The sequence below is a fragment of the Lacerta agilis genome, chromosome 5 (genome assembly GCF_009819535.1).
Source record: "Lacerta agilis isolate rLacAgi1 chromosome 5, rLacAgi1.pri, whole genome shotgun sequence".
Classification (NCBI taxonomy): domain Eukaryota; kingdom Metazoa; phylum Chordata; class Lepidosauria; order Squamata; family Lacertidae; genus Lacerta; species Lacerta agilis.
Window position 1 is genome coordinate 55,531,439 of NC_046316.1, and position 21,583 is coordinate 55,553,021.

The following is a 21,583-nucleotide window of genomic DNA, read 5'->3' on the forward strand; positions in this document are numbered from 1 at the left end:
AAACCATACACTGACCCTGCCATTACCACCCTCCATTAGCCAAGCTGAGTTTCCCCCATGAAAGAGTGCAATATATAGGTATAACAAATCAATGCATGAATGAAAAGAGAGGGTAAATGGGACTAGATTTATTGCAGAGGCAACATCGTAAGCAGAAGGATAATGCCAGCAGGGGATCTTTTCTGAAAAAGTACTGGATGGATTTAGACTTGGGTTAGAAAGCTTCACATAAGGCCGGAAAATGACAGGCAAGGATGTGCTGGTTCTAAGATACACCTGGGAGTTTTCTTTCCAAACATGAGAGACTGGTCACCCGACAGGCAAGGCGGGACAGAACTTTACAAGTGTTTTTTACTGTTGCATTGCTTAAGTGTCTCCAGCATCTTTGCAAGGATAGGGAGAACGCCAGAGCAAACTGACCCCACATCTGGTGATTCTCTTGGCTGCTCCACTAGGTCTGGTAGATAGCTAGCTGCCCAATGGCAATCAGTTGTTTCCAACACTCTCATTTACTTCTATTGGAGCATTCCCTTTACTGTGTGGTGCATTAAAACGTCCTTGGGCTTTTGAGACAGGCAAAACAGACCTTTCCTGCTGAGAAGGGGGTGGGTGGGTCCTAGACCCTCCAAAAGGCTACAAGATTAGCACCTGCTGTCATGCTGAAACTGTGTGGCTCCTCTGCACGTGTTTCGAGGGGAGGAAGTCTGTCATGAAAAGTTTGAACCACTGAGCACATTCACATGTAATGCTAAGCCAAGATGTGTGTTGGTTTTTTGAATCATAATATTCACAACTTGTATGTTGATGCATTCCTGCTTTGCTCCTCCCTTCATCCAGCTGGGAGCAACAAACCACAAGTTCTGGCTTGGCATGATGTCATCCTAGCAAGTGCTCCTCCTAGTACATTGCTCCCAAACAAACCACAGTCAGCAAGACAAGAATAATAAACCTTGGCTTCACATCATGGTTAGTTTGGAGAGGAACAAATAATGCACACTGGTTTGGACATAATGCTAAAGTCAAGGGTTGTGGTTTGCTTTTCCCAGCTGGGAAGAGCAAAACAGGAGCGCTAGTGCACATTATGGATAAACAAGTCACACACCTTGCCTTAGCGTTATATGTCAACACAACCCTTGGATTAAAATGAAGGGACTGCACAGCATGTTTGACTTAAAGTGTTTGCTAGCACATCTGGAAGCATAGTGGGAAATGCTGTTTGGACAAATATGGCAGGAGTTGAGCCCTACAACTGAATGGTGTAGTTACTGTGAGGTTTGGGGTTAGGAAATTAATGGAGAAGTTGTTAAAAGTTTGGCATAGGCCCAACAGACTGCACTCCTTCCCAAGAGCATTAGTTTGAAGCTCAATCAGGCTTCTGAGCAAAATAATATCAGCTTCAATGGTAGCAGAAAAATCATTCTTTTCATATACCATAAAGACACCACAGTCTCTGTTGTGACACATTGTCCCAAAAGAAAACATAGACCCTGGTTAGTGTGTCTGCATCCCTTAGAATCTCGCACCACTCATGGAGACTGGGGTGGTGTTTTAACAATATATTTGCTCTGCTGGAAGCTCTCCAGTTCAGGAACTTAAAGAAGACTGGAAGGGTTTTTTACCTCTCCCCATCAACATGTTAACTTCAGCAGCAAAAGCCCAAGGTGAATCGTGGACAATAAATGTCTACATACATATCTAATCATGCAGTTCAGTACCACATCACTGTTTGCACTGTGCTTGCTGCCTACCTGCATGCTTAAAAGCCCATGCAAGCCATTTCTGGGGAGTTGGGATGCCAGCTGCCTCTTACACTAAGCAAAACTATGAAAGCATCAGTATCTTTTTAGGACACCACCCACAATTAACGGCCCAAACCATTAGCCTCAGATGGGATTTAATGAGCAGAGTTTGAGGGCTTCAGAACAGCTGTTTTTGTTTTACTCCTCTTTACGGTAGAGGAACCTTTGCCCCATTATCTGACCCCCTCCTTTTATTTCAGTTAATTGCATTAAAGCCACTTCCCAACACTCAGGAATTTCCAAATCCATTCCTGCTCCAGGAAGGTCTGCTTGGAATTAGAGCCCCACCACCTCCTCTCTTCGTCCCACCTCCCAGTTTTTTGTCACTAGCAGGGGAAGGGGAGGCTGGCACCTTCCTCCTGCAGCTACTCAGCAAGGCACAGGTTTCTTGCACAAAATACTTCCTCCATCTCTGGTATTGTCACCATTTGCTCCCTCTCAATTACTGAAAATCTTGATGATGATGATGATGATGATGATGATATATTATGTATACCCTGCCCATCTGGCTGGGTTTCCCCAGCCACTCTGGGTGGCTCCCAACAGAATATTAAAAACACGATAAACATCAAACATTAAAAACTTCCCTAAACAGGGTTGCCTTCAGATGTCTTCTAAAAGTCAGACAGTTGTTTATTTCTTTGACATCTGATGGGAAGGCATTCCGAGAAGGCCCTCTGCCTGTTTCTCATAAGCCATTTCCTTTTTCCAGGTGTGATCCCAGACTCTTACAGTTTTGGATTTTAGCCACTTATGGACATTCTGTTTCAACTGTACTCTGCAAGTGTTTGAAGTCTGACTTTGGGGTGATTGGTTTGCGATGTGGATGGTGATGTTTGTGAGCCCCACCCCTTTGCATTGCCTGTCTGCCAATCTGCTTTGAGCACTTCTAAAACAAATTCTAATGATTCGCTACAACATATCCCTCACCTCTGATGCTGCCCAGTTTCAGTGAAAACTCATTGTGCCTGCTGTTTTGCTCCAGTGCTGGGGCGCACACACTGCTTTTTTAGCAACTAACCTTTCCCCTACAAAGCAACTACAGCGAGGATGGCAGCAGGCACTCTTTACAGGGAAAGGGAAAGGCAGATGAAGTTTCCCCAGAAAAAGCAGGAGCTAATTTGATGGGGAAAGGGTGGGTGGGTGAAGTTTCCCAGAACTTCCCCCTGAAAAGGGCTATCTACTTCATAGAATCAAGGTACAGAACAAGTAGCAAAGAATCAGGCCCAGCATTAGTACAACATGCTGTAATTAAACTCATGCCGTTGCTGCTGTCTAAAAGTGCTGGTTTTCTCAAACAGTTCATGTTAGATTTGGGCGGTGGCGGGGGGAAATGTTGTGTGACCCATATGGATGGGCTTTGTCCTTCGTGATAGTGAGATGGACACTAACCACCCAGATGAGTAAGACACACGTTACAGGATATTGCACATTTTCCACTTTGAATTCCTTTCCTCCATTTCAGTCTTAAGGGCATCTCCTGAAGAGTGAATCCTTCTGCAGCAAAATACTCAATGCATTCTTACAACAAATGTTTCATTTGTTCCACTGGTATGTTACAATACCATATGTGCTTACTAGTGTATATGAACCAAGGCTCTGATTCATGAACAAATACATTGCAAAAGTTCTGTCATCAACACCAAGGCACTCAATGAGTGATAGCAACAGATCTCACGCACAGGTAACATAGTCATTGTGTAGCCACTGTGCCTGGGAGAGTGATCAGTGCAGCGCTCCTGAATCTCTGTAAATTTAGAAAGGAAGCTTCACTGGAGTCTGGAGTCCAAGAATGAATGGAGTGCTATATGGTATGCATAACTGTTTGCAACACGATTATCATGGAGTTTCACACACAAATGAAGTAGGTATAGCCTGGAATCATGAACCCATGTTATTCCAGATAACACCGAGTTCTCTGTAAGTGCAATTCTGTGGCTATAACCTGGGAAACACTTTTGCATGCACCACAGAACTTCCTTCAGAATGCAAAACTGATGGTGCTTCTGTGTAGCTGAAGGCATTAAAGCACCATAAAGGGGTCCTGCATAATATAGTATCTTGCCTAAGTGTAAATCTTGATGAGTTTTGAGGGCCCTTCTTTCTATCTGATTCTATAAAGCTTCACTTTCTGTCAATCAGTGGAGAAAGGCTAACCCACATCCTGCCTTTGTTCAGTCAAAACCATAATGTTTGTGTGAGAGAGCTCTCTTCCTCATGTGGGTCCTATTGACCATGCTGACTGAGACTGATGGGAGCTAGAGTCCAACAACATCCAGAAGGCCACAGGTTAGACACCCCTAGCCTAGAGATTAGATAAAGGTAAAGGAAAAGGAAAAGGAACCCCTGACTGTTAGATCCAGTCGTGGACGACTCTGGGGTTGCAGTGCTCATCTCGCTCTATAGGCCGAGGGAGCCGGTGTACAGCTTCTGGGTCATGTGGCCAGCATGACTAAGCCACTTCTGACGAACCAGAGCAGCACATGGAGTGGTACCTATTTATCTACTTGCACTTCGTGCTTTCGAACTGCTAAGTTGTCAGGAGCAGGGACCAAGCAACGGGAGCTCACCCCGTCGCAGAGATTTGAACCGCCAACCTTCTGATCGGCAAGCCCCAGGCTCTGTGGTTTAACCCACAACACCACCCGCGTCCCTCAGCCTAGAGATTATTGACAGTCAATCGCTGGAACAAGGGACAGTTTCAGCACCACTAGTGCATCATCTCCATGGAATCCTGGAAAGCCAGAAATTTATTTTGGCAAAAATGTCTGTACAAGCCAATACCAATTTGGCACAGCATCATTCTGAAGATGCCAACAAATACAACAGAGCATCAACAACTTTCTAAGGTTAAGGGACTGTCATTACTTAGCATTCAATCCATGCTTGCTCTCAGGCTATGTTGCTAGGCAGCAGGAACACCAGTCACACTAACCTGAGCAAACTCTTCATTAAGAGAACTGCCTGTGGATCACATCCCATTTTTTTGCCACGGCAATAATTCTATGCCCACCATTTCTAAAAGTGGCCCTTGCTCCTGATCAGGTCACCTTCAGCAACATGGTTAAACCAGGACAATATCCCATTCAGGCTAGGTGAATGCTGCACATGTGTCTTTCTAAAGCTATCACATGACCCAGAGAGTAGACAGACCTGGTTGCTAAGGTAAATGGCACAAAAGGCAGAAATGTCAATAAAAGTACCTCTCTGTGACTCAACCCACACTTTACTTGTTGGATTTAATGACTATGACTAGGTCTGTTAATGTCAGTGGGTCTACTCTGAATAAAATTTAGTTGAAGAATAGCCCTGTATATTCACAGTCAGCTTGTCCTGTGACTTCCAGTTTCTCAAACTAGTGAGGGAAGAACAGTGCTAGCAGACAAGTTCTGCCCTTTGAAACATTCATCACACAGTAGGTTTCTGTGAGGACACCATCCCTCTGCCACACATAGGGCACTGGTGTGCGGCATCCTTTTCTCTGAATATCTTCTTGCATTGATACTGAAATGTGCAAGGCTTATCTTATAAGATTTATTCTTAGCCTACCCTAAGCTTCACACTAGGGAAGCCTCTGACACCAAAACGAACATGAGTGGTAGAATTCATTGCTACATAGCTGGCATTCTTCTCGCAGCATAAGTTCTGCTGTCTGCAAGAGTTTAGCCCGTCCATATAACTAGAAAAGCTTCTCCTTAGCCAACAGAGTGAACTCAAGAAAACAGAATGGGAAAGGTAGTCTTAGAAGTCCCTCTCTGTGTTCTTTGTCTGAAGATAGTGTCCTATCGATGCCTGGCTCAGTTCTTGACTTCTGCCCAAACTGATGCATGTTTAGAAATATTGGAAAGGGAAAGGAAAAAATACCTACTGTTGCCAGGTAACAGCATCCACTGTGTTCCCTGCCACCTTCATGAACCTGTGAGATACAGAAAATATGTGAGCTTCCAGAAATTAGAGTGGTCCACACACACATACATACATACATGCACGTACTCACAGCTCACATCAGTACAGGCCGCTAACATTCCCAAGCAGTCCAAGTACGACATACTGTTCTTCTGCTATTCAATATCACATCAACACTGAATCAGTAGGCTTTTGTCAGAGCCTCAATTTAAAGCAATAGTTGGATCTAGCCAAACCCATACTCTTATTTACTCCAGTTCTGATTGGAAAGGAGATTCTTTTTGGAAAGGAGAACCTAAGCTAAACTGAACCCATTAATGAAACTCTCTGAAGAGGATGGTGAAGGTTCTCAGGATGCTATGATACTACTGCAGTAGCTTCAGATTAGCCCTTTGGTACCGCAGTTGCTCCAAGAACTGTCTCCCTAGGGAATAGGGAGAATCAGAAGGATCCAAGAATGAATCTCCTAGAGTGCCTGCACCCCCAAAACTCTGAAAGGCAAGGAAGCTTAAAGTGTGCACCCAGCATCTCCAAGAACCAAAAAACATTTATTTCCTTGTAGTTTGGTGTTGCGCACCCAGCATGCATATCAAAAACCATGCTATGTTATCTTAGATAGCAAATTTCCAAGGCTTTATGATGCATGCAGTATGGTTTGCAGCAAGCAGCACATCAGAGAGCTGTACATGACAATAAGAAAAGTCAGAATTTGGTAGACCTCTTGCAACTTTGCCAGTTTTGCATGGCAGAAACCAACACACTTTGCTGAGACTGACTTATTCAAATTTGCATGATTATTTTGACTGCAGTGTTTTGTTTTAGCAAAAACTGGGGCAACAGAAGCCCCCCAAAATCAGGAGAAATTTGGAGCAGGGGCAATAAGATATGGGAAGACAATAGGACGTTCCCTTCCCCCAAAAGCTCCTTTTGGGTTTTCAGTGTGTACATTTCCAAACCTTCTCCATAGCCATGATAGCCATGTAAAAAGAACAAGGGCAAAATGCAACACATTGGGTGGGTGGGGGTAATACCATGTCTCGTATCATATGTTGTGGCCCTGTGACTTGAAACATGCAATGCACACACACACACACACACACACACACACGACAGACAGCAGCCTGTTTGTTTGTTTGTGAGTATGTGTGTCAGTTTGACTGGGAATATGAAAAAAAAAGTCTCTCAGGGCTCCACTTAAGTTCACAGTGTGTGCAAGATGCTCACAACACAGATAGTTCGGTTGCTATGAATTTTTCAACTAGCATAGGAGAACTGGAATACAGGCATCTCCATCTCTTCTACCATCAAGTGCAGGGATAGCCAACATGGTGCCCTCCAACTCCCATCATCCCTGAGCACTGACCATGCTGGCTGGGGTTATGAGAGCTGAATGACATCTGGAAGGCACCCCATTGGCTCACCATGATCTAGAGCCCCATAGAACTGATATTTGACTCATCCCCTTCATTGCTGTCAGGAAGGCAGACAGAATAGTTATTTGTTTTAGCAGTCTCAACATTATCTAGAAAAATATGCACATTTAATGTAATTCTCAGTTCCTTGCTGTGTACATAAATAGCAAAGATGGGAAGAATAATGAACATGATATGTTGGGCAGTTAGTGTGCTCCAATGGTGATTTATACATTCTGTTCTCCACATGCCCATCCACATGGAATGAAATGTTAATTTGCAGTCCTGTGAAATGATATGTGCTACTAAATTAAAGACACAGAGAAGTTCAGCCCCAACAAATAACATTTATATGTAGCTCATCTCCCTGTGGTTCTTTCCTCTTTCTTTCAAAGGCAGGGGAGGAGCGTGTTTTATTTTCTATTTGTATTTCTTTGGTTGCGGTGCTTTTAAATAGAGTGCACACCATCTGTACCATTGTGTACATATGCTACAAATAATTTCAGGACACATTATAAAAAATCTACAAACTGGCAGGTAAGGCTACTGTATTTATCATCCACATCTTGTGGTTGACTTCATTCATTTCCATCAATGTGTGTATAGTTCAACAGGAATGTCCTTTTTCTTAAGGCTAATGCAGTCAGGATTGTGGGGGGTTTCTTATCTCTTCCATACAAACCACCATATTAGCTCTCCTATGAATCATATTATGTCCCTCTATATTTGATGCCCCAAACAATATACAGTGTTCTTTACTGAGGCCAAAGCAGAGCCAAGTACCATGGTCCTGTTACTCCCAGTGTTTTAGATAGGTTGTCTGTGCTAATGAAACCAAGACTGGCTTTCTCCTAATTTGCATTACCATCACACTGCTAATCTCGCTAAAAGAGCAATACCTCTGCCCAATATGTGATTTCCCATATTCAGCACTTCTTTCGTCTTTTCTGATTGGTAATAGTTTCCATTTCCTTTTGCTGAATTCCATTTGTTGCCCATCCAGCTGTCCAAGTTGTCGTGATTGCTTTAAATGCTATCTCTGTCCTGAAAAGCTTTTGAGTACTTTACAGATTTGGTAAGCATCATGTCCACACTAAGACATTCTATGTGCACATTTATGCACCTTCATATCCAAACTAGAGCACTTTCAACTTTAAAATCTATCTCCATGTTTCCAGTCCACACTAGTGGATTGTGCTTGATTGGATATATGAATGCTGTGTGCTGTTGTCCCCCCTCCACCATAAGTTCCAGAAACCTAAGGTCCATCACGGGTATGTACACAGACACTTGTTTATTTGTTCAGGCACACTTTTTTATTTCATTTTTGAAATATCAAGCTTACTAGTAAATGAGATCTACACAAAAAAAGCAGTCATGAATAATAATCAAAAAAACATATGTGTCACTCCAAGCGAGGCAAGGATTTGGAGTTGCTGGTATAAAAAGCTACCACTTCCTTTCGTCCTCTTTTCTTTCCTCCTCTTTTGTTTTCACACTTCCTGTACCCACAAGGGCAAATTTTATTTTTACTTTCAGTACAGCTCTTTTGTGCAAGAGCAGTTCTGTGCAAAAGAGCTTTAATTTTTTTTAAAAAAATCCACAAACATGCCTGCAGCAACAAGGAAAAAGGCAGCAACAAGGAAAAGGGGTGTGGCAAAATAGGAAAGGTGATCTACTTCTTAGTGGACGAGTCTTTGTCAGCATGAGCAGAAACGTTTTTGAAATATTTAGAGGACCACTTCTCAATTTATGATTTCCCTATGTTGACGGGATCACGTTATGTGCAACCCCTCCCTGATCCCTTCATCTCTACCCCACCTGGTGATATTTCTTACCCCCACGGGGAGCCTCCTAGGTGATAATTCATTTACAAAGATTAGAAGAGTCTTTGAAAAATAGAAGTGGCAGGAACAATGTTCAGAAGGTGAAGCTGGTGCCATATCAAGTATCCAGCTGGAACCAATTGGTCAAACACTGGACCAGATGATTCATCCAGCCAGATCTTGATAACACAAGTTCATAGGCAAGATGTCATCTGCTGATCCAAAAAAGCATATCTACATTTTCCATACCTCCCTCTCTGGTATCCACATGGCAACAATGGTATATAACCACCTAACAGCTGAGTATCTGTAAAAAATGGGATTGCTGGATATACACAACATTCCCTTGGAACACCTGTCCTATCCCTAGTTGAAATAATTAATCTACTCTGAATGGTCAACTGTTTAACAACTTGTATTCCCACCTGATGATATTTCCTTCTACTTGTATTTCCATTTTGCACATGTGAAATGACATCAAAAGCCTTGCTAAAATACAATGCCTACTGTTCTAGCCTGATCTAATAGAGCAGATCCCTGCCAAAAGTCTGCTAGGTTGGCTTTCCCTGTTGTCGTCATCATAAATCTATGCCAGCTACTAGCAATTACCCTGTTTTCCCATAGGTGCTTAAAACAGATTGATTTATAACCCATTCTAATAACTTCCAGGGTATAAAAGTCAGACTAATGGGCCTATAACTCCTCAATTTCTCCTTTCTTGCTTCTTAAATATAGCCATTATATATCTGTCCTTCTCCATTCTTCTGAGACATCTTCTTTCTTCAATGAAGACTCGAGATAATTGGTACATCCTCATGAGATTTCTTTGGCACGTGATGGTTGTTCTTTGATGTGTGACTTTCTCCCCTGACCCACATCTGTTTTCTCTCCCTGTGTGTCAATATATCTACTTTGAAGAGCACACCAGTTTACAGAGTGTACAATTTAGGCATCAGGTAAGTGGGTTATGAACAAGCAAGTTGGGAAGCAATGGTCCTAGAGTCCTAGACCGTTTCCCTACTTGTGTATCTACAGTGACAGTAAGTCACTGGATGGGAATCTAAGGGCTGCTTCATATGTTATACAAAATGGAGAGTACACCTCTGTATACCATGTGTACCAATGGCATTCACTGTAATATGGGAAAAGCATACATAGATGACTCATTTATTTCAGAGCTACATAGTGGATAGTATTCTATTAACTTTTGCTCAGACTCATTGAAATTAATGAATGTGACTAAGTTAGGCTCATTAATTTCAATGGGTCTACTTTGAGTAACTGTTAGTTGGAGACTACCCAATATTTTTTCCCATATTAAATCCAGTTTTTCTACATGTACATCTGTACTACATGACCAAACGTCTATGGCATAAGAGAGCCTTGTAATACATTTCCACACAGTTTCACACTTTGAAAGTGTTTTTACTACTCTGGTTTCCGTTGCTGGGGAGGCCCAGTGTTTGGTCCAGGTACTTCAAAGGGTTTTTTGGTCATATGGTCAGACTCACAGCTAGAAAGTCAGCAGATCCGGTGACAACGAACTCAATATTTTGCCTCATAATTTTATATATTTTGCTAAGCAGAGGCAGAGGAATTATTGAATACTTAAATAAAACAAAACCATCATTTGCATAATTCTTCCATGTAATTTTTAACCATTGGAAAAAAATTATGTTCACCTTACCAGAAAAAAACACGACCCTCTCACACAAAGAAAGCAGAAAAATCTGGAACACATCTTACTTTACAAAAGGTGTGTGTGTGGTGTAATGTCTTTCTATAACTCCTCCCTTAAGATATGGGGTCTGTGAATTTTTAAAGAATCTCATTCACAAAACCTGTTTTAAATTTTTATTCAGGTGCTAAGTATTCCAGTCAAAGTGGAGAGTATTAAAGAGTACAAAAATGCCAAAATACATATACAATGAACACTTGGCCTCAGTGAGACAACTGAGGCACAACTCCCCTTTAAAGAATGTGTATGGATTTACATAAAAAGAGGAACTGCTGCACTCTGGAAACACACTCATCAAGTTCTTGTCACACGTACCTAACCTTCTCCAGGGCTGTGGTCCAGGAAAACCAGTTTTGCTAGTTTGCAGCAATTGCCAGCTTTTCACAACACAGATTGGCTGCTATCTTCTGACATCAAAGATCCCCCACCCTCCCTCCTTGGAGCACTTTAGCAGATTTCCCACCCCTTCACACACACGCACAAAAGAGGGGGGATGGCATACGTGAACTTTTGATGGTTTAAACATGCAAACTCCACACACACACACACACACACACACACACACACTGGTCATTGCCAGAAGTTGTGGGAAAGAGCATGACAGATGATTCAGTCCATATTGGATTCAGTCCATATTTGATTCACTGATAAAGTCTTCTGTCAAAAGCACTGCAAATGCAGACTAGAATCCAGGCTCACTTTGAGTGAGGGAAGCATGTACTTTATTAAGACACCCTTCAGCTCTGCTTCCACTGCTTCCCCTCTCTTTCCCTCTGCCCAGCTGAGTTTATATTCATACTGCCATCTCAAAAATGTATAAATGTAAATACTGCAACTACTACTACTACTACTACTACTACTACTAATAATAATAATATAATTTGGAGACCAGAAAGCTGGAGAGAAAGGGCCACATGGTTTTCAGTGTAAGAGAAGGAAATATAATTATGAGGTTTTAGCTTAAAAGCAATAGTCTCAGAGAAAACTAGCATCCTCTATTTTGGATTCACACCTAGGAAGGCTGAACACAGTAAAAGAGTGATACCAGTTTCCTATATACAAGGATGCCAGAAGGCAACCATTGCACTTCTGAGAAGGGAAATAATTTTTTATCTGATATTTCTGGAGAGGAAAATATAACATCACATTCCACCCACCAAATATCATCCATCGTTTAGGAACCAAATTCCACACAGGGGCTGAACCTAGGCTGAGGTCATCTCAGTCTCCCTGCTAACAACTCCGCTGATTCTTCGGGAACTCTGAGAAATGCTACGACTCCTGACCCTCCACCCCACAAAGTAGGGAACAGATACAGACTGTTCTGAGCAGCTCTGGTTCCCTGAATAGCCTAATTAACACTTCATCAAGTGGGGCTGGCTGTCCCATCTGTGGAAATTCCCTTGCACCTGACCACATGTCCGTCTCTGAGTCTTCTCTCTGCCCTGCAGGCAGGCAACTAGCTCAGTAGTACTGAACGAAATACACCGAGTTCCCAAAGCACCTCTCCTTCTCCAAACGCAGCAAGATTTCAGGTACAATATTGCGTTAGTATTCATTTCAGGGAAACCTGATTCACAATTCAGGCTGGGCAGACACAGGGAATCAGTTTGCTTTTAACATGTAGATTTGTTGTCAGTCTTTTAAAGATAGTCAGTCTTTTAAAGAAAAAGAAAAACCCAAGGGTCAACAGTCCAAGACCACATTCACACTGGACGTTTAAAGCACTATGATGCCACTTGAAAAAAGACATGGCTTCCGCCAGAGAATTCTGGGAGCTGTAGTTTGTTTAGTGTACTGAGAATCATTAGGAGACCACTAATCCTCTCACAGGGACACAGGTGGCACTGTGGTCTAAACTGCAGAGCCTAGGGTTTGCCGATCAGAAGGTCAGTGGTTCGAATCCCTGTGACGGGGTGCACATCAAGTGCAAGTAGATAAATAGGTACCGCTCTGGTAGCAAGGTAAATGGCGTTTCCATGCGCTGCTCTGGTTCACCAGAAGCAGCTTAGTCATGCTGGAAACATGACCCGGAAGCTGTCTGTGGACAAACGCTGGCTCCCTTGGCCTAGAGAGCGAGATGAACGCTGCAATCCCAGAGTCGTCTGTGACTGGACCTAATGGTCAGGGGTACCTTTACCTTTAATCCTCTCACAGAGCTATAATTGCCCATAGTTCTCTGGGAAGAGCAATTGCATGTGAAAACACTCTGAGCGGAAGGGCAAGCCATGTGAATAAATAGTACTTTCCTACTCCACAGTAGAGAGGACAGTGGCACAATTCCATGCAAAGTCAGAGAAATCAACACCAAGACTTTAAAGTGATGAAAGGGCAACAGGGAAAACACTGCCACAATTCAGCAGTAGCATCACATGGATTCTCCATAATAACTGAGTGAATGCATAAATTATTTCAGATCCAGAGAAAACGGCTACTGTGTGGAATGGCCATAACTCAGTGGCAGAACATGTGCTTTATATGGAGAGTGTCCCAGGTTCAAAATAGGAATGGAAAGATCTGTCAACATCAGTTTTCATTTTTCCAATCTTAAATTCAGTTCTCCACATTTTGCAGCAAATTGTGATTTTTTTTAAAAAAAACTTCTCATGAAAATTCATCAGCATCATAGTGCAAATTTCTCCTAATAAATACATTTTATATTCAGTTTTGACTAATGCACACATTTTGCAATCTTCCCCACCGTAATGCATTTCTGTACATTGTTTTTGCTAATAATTTCATGTTTATTTACACTTTCCCCAATATATGCATTATTTACTTGGAGAACTGCATCAGAAAATTCAGATGAGTGTTATGTTTACATTTGCAATTGTTTCAGAAAGTGCAAAGTTGACAAATTTTAAAATTTTCACCATACCCTCTCCACATAGATGTCTTTAAAGCTAAATAAGCCCAGTTTCTTCAGCCTTTCCTCGTGGGGTTTGCCTTCTAGCCTATTTGCCATCTTTGTAGGTTGCCCCAGAAATGTTTCCAATTTGTTCATCAGCTTTGCTACCTAGAAGATGTGGCAGCATGCTTTCTTCCTCAGCATTACAGCTAATGCTGCTGCCAATATTATTTTGTTGCAACTCCACATATGTCCCCCTCCTATTTTTATGTATTTAACAAAATTTATATACTGCTTGATTGTATTTCTTAGCAGTTTAGAAAAACAGAAAATATAGCATTATATATTATCAATAAAAACAGTTTAAGCCAGGTATTTAATACTTTTAAAATGATTTAAATCAACAGTAGCTAAAATGAAATCAAGCATGTGTAACTTTAGGCCTGCCTAAAGAAAAAATGTTTTAAACAAAAGTCGAAAATAGTACAGCAAAGGTGTCAATAGACAGGGAATTCCAAAATGTATGCTGACTTGTGTGGAATGAATCTTATGTGGCATCTGCAACAGTGCTAGTTCTGCAGATCAAACTGGTCAAAAGGGCATACAGTGGTACCTCGGGTTAAGAACTTAATTCGTTCTGGAGGTCCGTTCTTAACCTGAAACTGTTCTTAACCTGAAGCACTACTTTAGCTAATGGGACCTCCCACTGCCGCTGCGCCGCCAGAGCACGATTTCTGTTCTTATCCTGAAGCAAAGTTCTTAACCTGAAACGTTATTTCTGGGTTAGCGGTGTCTGTAACCTGAAGCGTCTGTAACCTGAAGTGTCTGTAACCTGAGGTACCACTGTATATGAGGTAAGGCAGACCCTTAAGTAAACTGGTCCCAAACTGCTAATGGTTTTATATATTAACAATATACTAATGATATATTATTATATACTAATGGTAACACCTTGAACTTGGACCAATAGCAAATGGGCAACCTGTGCAGATATCTGAGCAGAGGTGTTATATATTGACAGGGTATCACTCCTCTCAGCAACTGTGCTGCAGCATTCTGCACTAACTGTAGTTTCTGTAGAAAGGGAAGCCCCACATAGAGTGCATTGCAGTAATCCAATATTGAAGCCATCAATGGCTGAACTAATGTGATCAAGCTCTGCTGGTCCAGAAATGATTGTAGCTGTGTCACCAGTCACAGTTGGTAAAAAGTGCTTCTAGCCACTGAGGTTACCTGGGGCTCCAGTGACAGGGATATGATATTTGCACACTTGAGTCTTCTTTGTTTGCATGTTACTTGGTCAATTTTCCCCATGTTGCTGTGTGTTAAGCTCAGAGGTTTATTAAGATTGTTTCCGGGGTATTTGCCAGTTGTCCCAGTTTTGTATCAAAAGCTGGTGCAGAGGCAATGGCCAATCTGTTCAATGTCCTCTTTCTCATACAATTAATGGTTGCTCAAAGCTTCTTCCTCTTTAGATGGAATAAGAGTATATAGGAACTGTTAATAAGGAAAGGTTTGGGTGTTTGAAAGGGACAGCCAATGAAAACTTCCACCAATGCCTTAAGAATTTGGCAGGAAAATGGTGAAATGTACTGGAACATAGGGAAGGGAAGTGGCAAAGGAGATCTTATAGGAGAGTCAACAATGAGGCATGGACACTTTGCTTTGATTGTCCTGACAATTTTACCAACTTGAGTCTAAAATGTCATGGAATACTCCAGGGACCTTCAAATGCCAGAACCTGGTCTACCTAGCACCCTGGCACTCTGGACACCATACAGCTAGAAATCAAGGGCACATACAGTCAGTTTAGCTAGTATACTGCTTCATATGACACAAAGAGTGGCTACTGTGCCTTTCATAGATGTATGCCTGGGGTAAGCGTGGATTTTTCTATTACTGCACCATCATGGGCAAAGAAAGTGTGCATGCACATGAAAGCTCATACCAAGAACAAACTTAGTTGGTCTCTAAGGTGCTACTGGAAGGAATTTTTTAATTTTTTAATTTTGTATGGGCAAAGAAGCCACCTCTGCAGAGCTTTTCATTGCTGTGAAGTGATTAAACCTGAGAGATGGGTTTGATGTCTCTGGTATGAGAAAGATTTCATAGGTCCCAGCATTGTTGGCCATGAATCAAATCACTCACCCATCTAGAAGGGCCACAACGTTCTTCCTAGGCCTCCCAATGTTGGGCCCATACAAGCTGGCTCTGGAGTAGGTGCGGATCAGCTGCAACAGGCTCTTCAGTTGCATGTAGTCTTTGCCCAACTGAGTACCATTTACTGCTCGCCCTGTCAGGGTGCGGTAGTTATTTGGTTCTGGAAGCAAACAGAAACAAGCATTCACCAACTCTGACCCGACTGCTCTGAAGATGGTGCCCAGTAAAAGCCATGAGTGAGAAGGTGGAGTCACTGCCACTTACCAGGAAAGAGGGAGGGGAGGTTGGCACTGTGCGGATACATTGGCAGAGAAAACCCAGTGATCTCACTGGTGCACCTACATGGTGTTGACCTCTCTGCCACCTCTCCCCTATCCCTGCATGGAGACCCAATGCAGAAAGGACTGGTGAAGATGACTCTATATAGCTCATTACAGTGTAAACTTATGCACACTTACCTCAGAATACAGTAAGTGATATTCAACACATTTGGATTCCTGGAGAGACATTTATAGGATTGCACTATTTGTCCCCTGTTTTTACTGAGAACTTTCAAATCTTTTTTCTTATACAAGCTCCTTTTTCCCTCTACCACCAAGATAGCAATCTCTTTTTTGCCTGCAGATTCCTATGGCTATCAATTGCAGTGAGCACCCCCAGTAGCAGTGTTCCACTTCTGTCATTCCACAACTACTAGCTATGATGGCTATGTTCTATCTCCACTGTTGGGAGACATTATGGCACTGAATACCTGTTGCTGGGAATAGCAAGTGGGCATGCTATGCTGTTGCCATCGTTTCCAGTTTGCAGGCTTCCCACAGGCATCTGGTTGGCCACTGTGAGAGCAGGATGCTTGACTAGATGGGCCATTGGGCTGATCCATTGGGCTGTTCTTAAGAATTCCTCCTAACCTAGAAGGTGACCCGTGCTTATTTTCTCTCCAGTCCTCCTCCCCATCCACCTCCTTCTCCAAATCCCCATCTCCAAACCTCACTCACCATTGCCCAACTCCCAGGAGATGTTGTACTTCTTGCTGGCACTGTACTTGAGCAAGCTGAGGGCATTGGAGCTGTTCCAGGAATTGTTGGGGTTCCGGCGCAGTGCGTTCAATGCAAAGATGAGGTGGAGGCCAGAACAGTCAGCAAAATTATAGAGTTTGTCTAGAGACCTGGCTGGGAAGAAACAAAACCAGCCTGAAACTCAAGTGCAAAGAAATCCAAGGTCCAGAGAGTAACCCCCATAGTTGCTGAAGTTCTTTGTCCTAGGGAAATCAGAAAAGGGTGGTAACAAAATGGTCCAGATGATGGGTTCATTATGCCAGTCTTCCTCAAACTGATTCCCTCCAGATGTTTTGGACACCCAATTCCCTTCAGTCCCAGCCTATCTGGCCAATGGTCAGGGATGATGAGACTTCTCATCTAAAACATCTGGAAGACCCCAGATTGGCGAAGGCTACAGTGTGCTATAAATGGCCAGCAGCTGCTATTTATTTATTTATTTTTATTTTAAACTTTTATTTTATTACCCAGTAGCAAAAGAGGATCCACTTCATCCTTTCCCAGGTTAGTTTTCCTATTGTGGGGATATCACTCCCCCAACCCCAGCATTCAGGTTAGCTCCATCTCACTAATATGCCCATACTTGTCTAGTTACAAGGAGTATCATACTAGATATTAGACATGTGTAGGGATTTGACTGTGTGAGAAAGCCCTTTATCGCTTTCTGTGGCTTCCTGGAGGCTGTCTCCAAGGTGGCTTGTGGTTTACAGAATGACACCAGACATCTCCAAGTGGCTCCTTTCTGTGCAGTCTGCTTTCCTTGGAAGCTCTGACCCAGTTTAATGAGGTTATACATCTGCAGCCGCTTCTGAGAATCGTTTTTTTACAGACAGGTCTCCGAAGAGCAGTTATACCTTATTATTCATTTTTACAGCCTGGACTATCTTCTTGAAGAAGGAGAACAGTTAAAAAGGAATAGTTTTATATTAAACTAAAAAGCAATTGGGGGAAAGAAATAGCTTTTGGCCTTGGAACTGGATGGCTTTTACTATCAGGAATGGGCTCCAAGCTGCAGGCAGGCCTACAGGAAGCAAGGCACTGTTGCGACCTCTTGGGAGCTTTGCTCTATGGTTCAACTTCCAAAGCATGTTAACAATCATTTACTTGTTTCTTTTCATAACAATTCTAGGAGATAAGTCACTATGATTCCCATGTTACTGGTGAAGAGCTGAGGCTAAAAGATGGTGACTCGCCTATGGCCTCGTGATGGCAGACAAGGGCCTAGTAGACGTAAATTCAGTGCTAGAGCCACTGGAACATAAACGAATATGGAAGAGGCCTTCATTCAGCCAATCTTCACCAGTAATTCTCCTTCCCCCTCCAAACTATTTATTCGAGCAAGGAAATAGATGTGCATATAAACCATTCTTAGGTGACATTTGCAGATAGCTGAAGAACAGAACTTAAATGTGCACCTCTGGAGGGAGGGGTGGGAGGAATTAGCATTAGAAACAGCTCCAAGATGTCCTTGCATGCTGTAAATGAGGCCTGCGCACAGCAGGCAAGGAGGTGGGAATCTCTAAGGTGAAAGGTCGGGGATGCTAAATAGGCCCATACGGCTGGCGGTTTGTTCTTTATGGGGCCAAAGGCTGGGTCACCCCCCTGGGGGAATCTGCTGTCTCTCAGGTCTCAGTCACTCCTTGTTACATTGGGCTCCATTCTGTCCGGGTCACGCATTTTCTAGGGGAACCCGTGCTTTCACGAGTATCTTGGGGCCTGCAGCGTGCATGTGTTTGTGTGTTAGCGTTGTCTGAGCCAGCTCCAGGTTTTGATGGAAAATCCTGAGGAGATTTTTCCCAGCCAATTACATTATTGTTCTCGGAGAGCTCCATGTTTTCTGTGGTGAGGTGTGGGAGTAGGGAGGAGAGATGCTGCAAGCTTTAAGTGGAATCAGGTGTTGTTTCCCTGCAGGGAAGTCTGGTAAATGTCAGAGTCCTTGGAGTAACAGGTACTGGCAGATGAGCCCAGCACTTCCCACACAGAACAGCCTCCTTCCTCTCGGAATCCTGCATCCTGCCCTTTGTCCTTGGAACGGAGGTCCATAGCTACGTCAGATAGACCAGCCGTGTTCTGGGAAGCTGGCACCCACTGGCAGCAGCAGGCGTAAGGATGAGGCAATGTCTTTGAGACAAAAAAGGTGGGACCCAGATGTCACCCAGAGTGCTTAACATCCTAGCAGCAACTACATCTCTGATGGGCCAAGCCCCACCTGCTTGGGGCCGGGAACCACGTTCAGGGCTCAGAGGATCCCACCTGTGAGTTCGCAGGTGCCAGGGGAGCATGTGTTGCCATGGAGATCACTATTGTGTTTCTTAAGTAAGAAGTAGTGAAGGAAAGCAGGAGGGAGATGCAGAGAGAAGCCGTGGGTTTCCAGCACAGAGAGCTGCTCACCTCCTCCCACTCCTCCTTTCCTGTGCTGCTGCTGATGTAATACAACAAATTTATCTGGCTCAGTGCAAGCTACAGGGCCATTCTTTGCCCTTGAATGTAATGAATTTCTTTCCTGAAGGCAGGGACCAGCGCTTGCTAGAAAACAGTTGCTCGCTAGAGGGTCTGACAGAGCTGCCCCTCTTTTTTCTTCTGTCTCTGGGGTTTGGGCCTGGATGTTTGCCAGGTCTTCAGTAGCGGCACCTTGTCTTAGGGCTTCAAAACATTTAGAAGGTACAGCTACAGTCTTCAGGGAATACTCAGCAACTTTATACCTTGAGCTGTCAACTGATCAAAAGAAAGCATTATTGCTTGTTTGGGAACTCTTTACACCAACTTGATATGCAGAAATTAACAACTGATAACGTTTATCTGCTGCCAATTCCTGCATAGCAAGCTGCTCTTAAAAGTTGGTTCAACAGTTGGCAACCGTGTTTATATCAAACCCCGGTTTCTGTTTGGTTAGGTTTCAGGCACAGCTTGCAGCCCAGTAGTATTAAAAGCAGCACTGCATAAAAGAGAAAAAAAATTACACCTGCCAGGGGGCTTCTCCTGTCCATGCCACGCAGTGATAGGAAGCAGGATGCCAGGACCTGGGCCCAGCAACCCTAATGGCCATTGTTGGTTGCTTAGAGCTTGCATCTTGCTCCAGGATATGGATTTTACTCATGACTACTATTTTTGATATACCATAATGAATGCAGAAAAGCGGGCAAAGTACCAGCAGAAATAGAGGAAACACTATGTTCTCAATTACCAGGGCTTAAATTAAACTGCTAAATTGTTTTTTTCCATCTCACTCAGGATGGGGCTATTTTGCAAAAGTTCAAGACACTGTTTTTTTCCAGTCTTTCAACTGAAGAAACATGTTGTCCATGGAAATTTAAGTGAGAAGCCACTTGTTGCCACTTGTTAAAGACATGAGTGATGCTTCATGAGATTTCACACACTTATAGAATAGGAAGACCTGGATGAAGATACCTGCCCATTTCTAGGGTTTTTCATCCATCCTCATAAAGCCACTGACCTTTTTACAGCTCATGCACAGAACAGCCTGATTCAAAACTGCTCAGGGCTCCTGTACCTTTAAGAGTTGTGGAGAAGATGGAATTCCAAAGGAAATTTTCAAATGCTAGGTGCATCTGCTCAAATTCCCCCTTCTACACAACTATTAAATGTGCAGAAGCCTTTTTCCCTTTTGTATCTGGCCATGCTAGTCTTACTCCAGCATGTTGTTAAGAGCAGTCTGCCATACAAAAGAAAATGCAAAATGAAGCATTTGTGGAATGAAAATATAGTGATAATTCCTGCTTGTCAGGCTGTTTTTAAGTGCACAGGGAAAGGGACAGTTAAAAAGAAGAAGATTGCCAACCCTAAAAAAAGTACTATTTATTCTTCCAAGCCAGAAACAATTCATTTGGTTTGAGTGCAGGAGACAATTCACATTGTAATAGAACAACAAGACTTAATACACTGTAATTTAATTTATGTAGCCAGCCAGCCAGCTGCCCACACACTGTGTTTACATGCCAGTATGCCATCAGATCTATAAAAGTGAATGAAAACAAAAATAAAACCCAAGAACAATCTAATGAAAGCCATAACAGAAATGCCAGTCGCTGAAAACAGAGACAAAAAAACATATTTCTCTCCAGTGCAAAGAGATAATGGTGTTTACTTAAGAGATTTTTTTTCTGAAAGCCTCTTGTACTTTTAATGTTTAATAACAGCTAAAGCTTTAGTACGCTGGGGAAAGCTGCCCCTCCTGTATTTCTGCCTGTCATGCAGCTGTTGAAGTCACCTGCTCCTGGTAAGAAAACAGCTCCAGAAGAGCTTTGCTTGTCAAGCCATGGGGGGTTTGGAAACCTCAAGTGCAAATCCAGAAGAGCTAGATATAATGAGCAGTATTCAACAAAATAATTGTACTTGCATAAAGATTAGTGCTAGCACAATGGGACTCCCCACACCCTTTCCTCCCCTCACACATACCAGAGGGTTGTGGGGAAACCCAACAGATTTGGGGGTGGCATGCAGGACAGATGGGAGGAATGTTCCACTGTTTAATTAGAAATCCTTGCACTTATGGAACAATTTGCCTAGCACTATGTTGAATACAACCCATTGTTACCAAACCAACCAACAATCTGATGGTAGAGAGAGGCCTATGAAACCTGTCACTGACCTGTGGATCACTCAAGCCACAGGCCTCCATCCCCTCCTATGTTGTGACTTAGAGACTTACCTTGAATTGTATGTCCACTTGGGGTTGTTGTGTTTGCTCTCCCGACCCTCTTTTCTCCTCCCTGTTACATACATATTTGTTCTGTTCTTTTAAGCAGCCCAATGGTTTTCTCCACACCTTCTGTTAGGAAATGTGTTGGGCTGGTGGGATGGAGGCAATGTGCATGA

General features: G+C 42.9%; 1 protein-coding gene across 2 annotated transcripts in view; it reads right to left on the reverse strand.

The window, feature by feature from the left end:
• HPSE2 (heparanase 2 (inactive)) overlaps positions 1 to 21,583 on the reverse strand; it is a 112,871-nt gene that overhangs the window by 18,167 nt on the left and 73,121 nt on the right. The window contains exons 4-6 of one of the 2 annotated variants that reach the window (XM_033149911.1): positions 16,688 to 16,861; positions 15,678 to 15,849; positions 5,668 to 5,715 (exon numbers count right to left, since the gene is read on the reverse strand). In XM_033149911.1, the coding sequence (XP_033005802.1) occupies positions 5,668 to 5,715; positions 15,678 to 15,849; positions 16,688 to 16,861 (394 nt within the window). The remainder of the gene's footprint in view (positions 1 to 5,667; positions 5,716 to 15,677; positions 15,850 to 16,687; positions 16,862 to 21,583) is intronic. The other variant, XM_033149912.1, reaches the window with a different exon arrangement.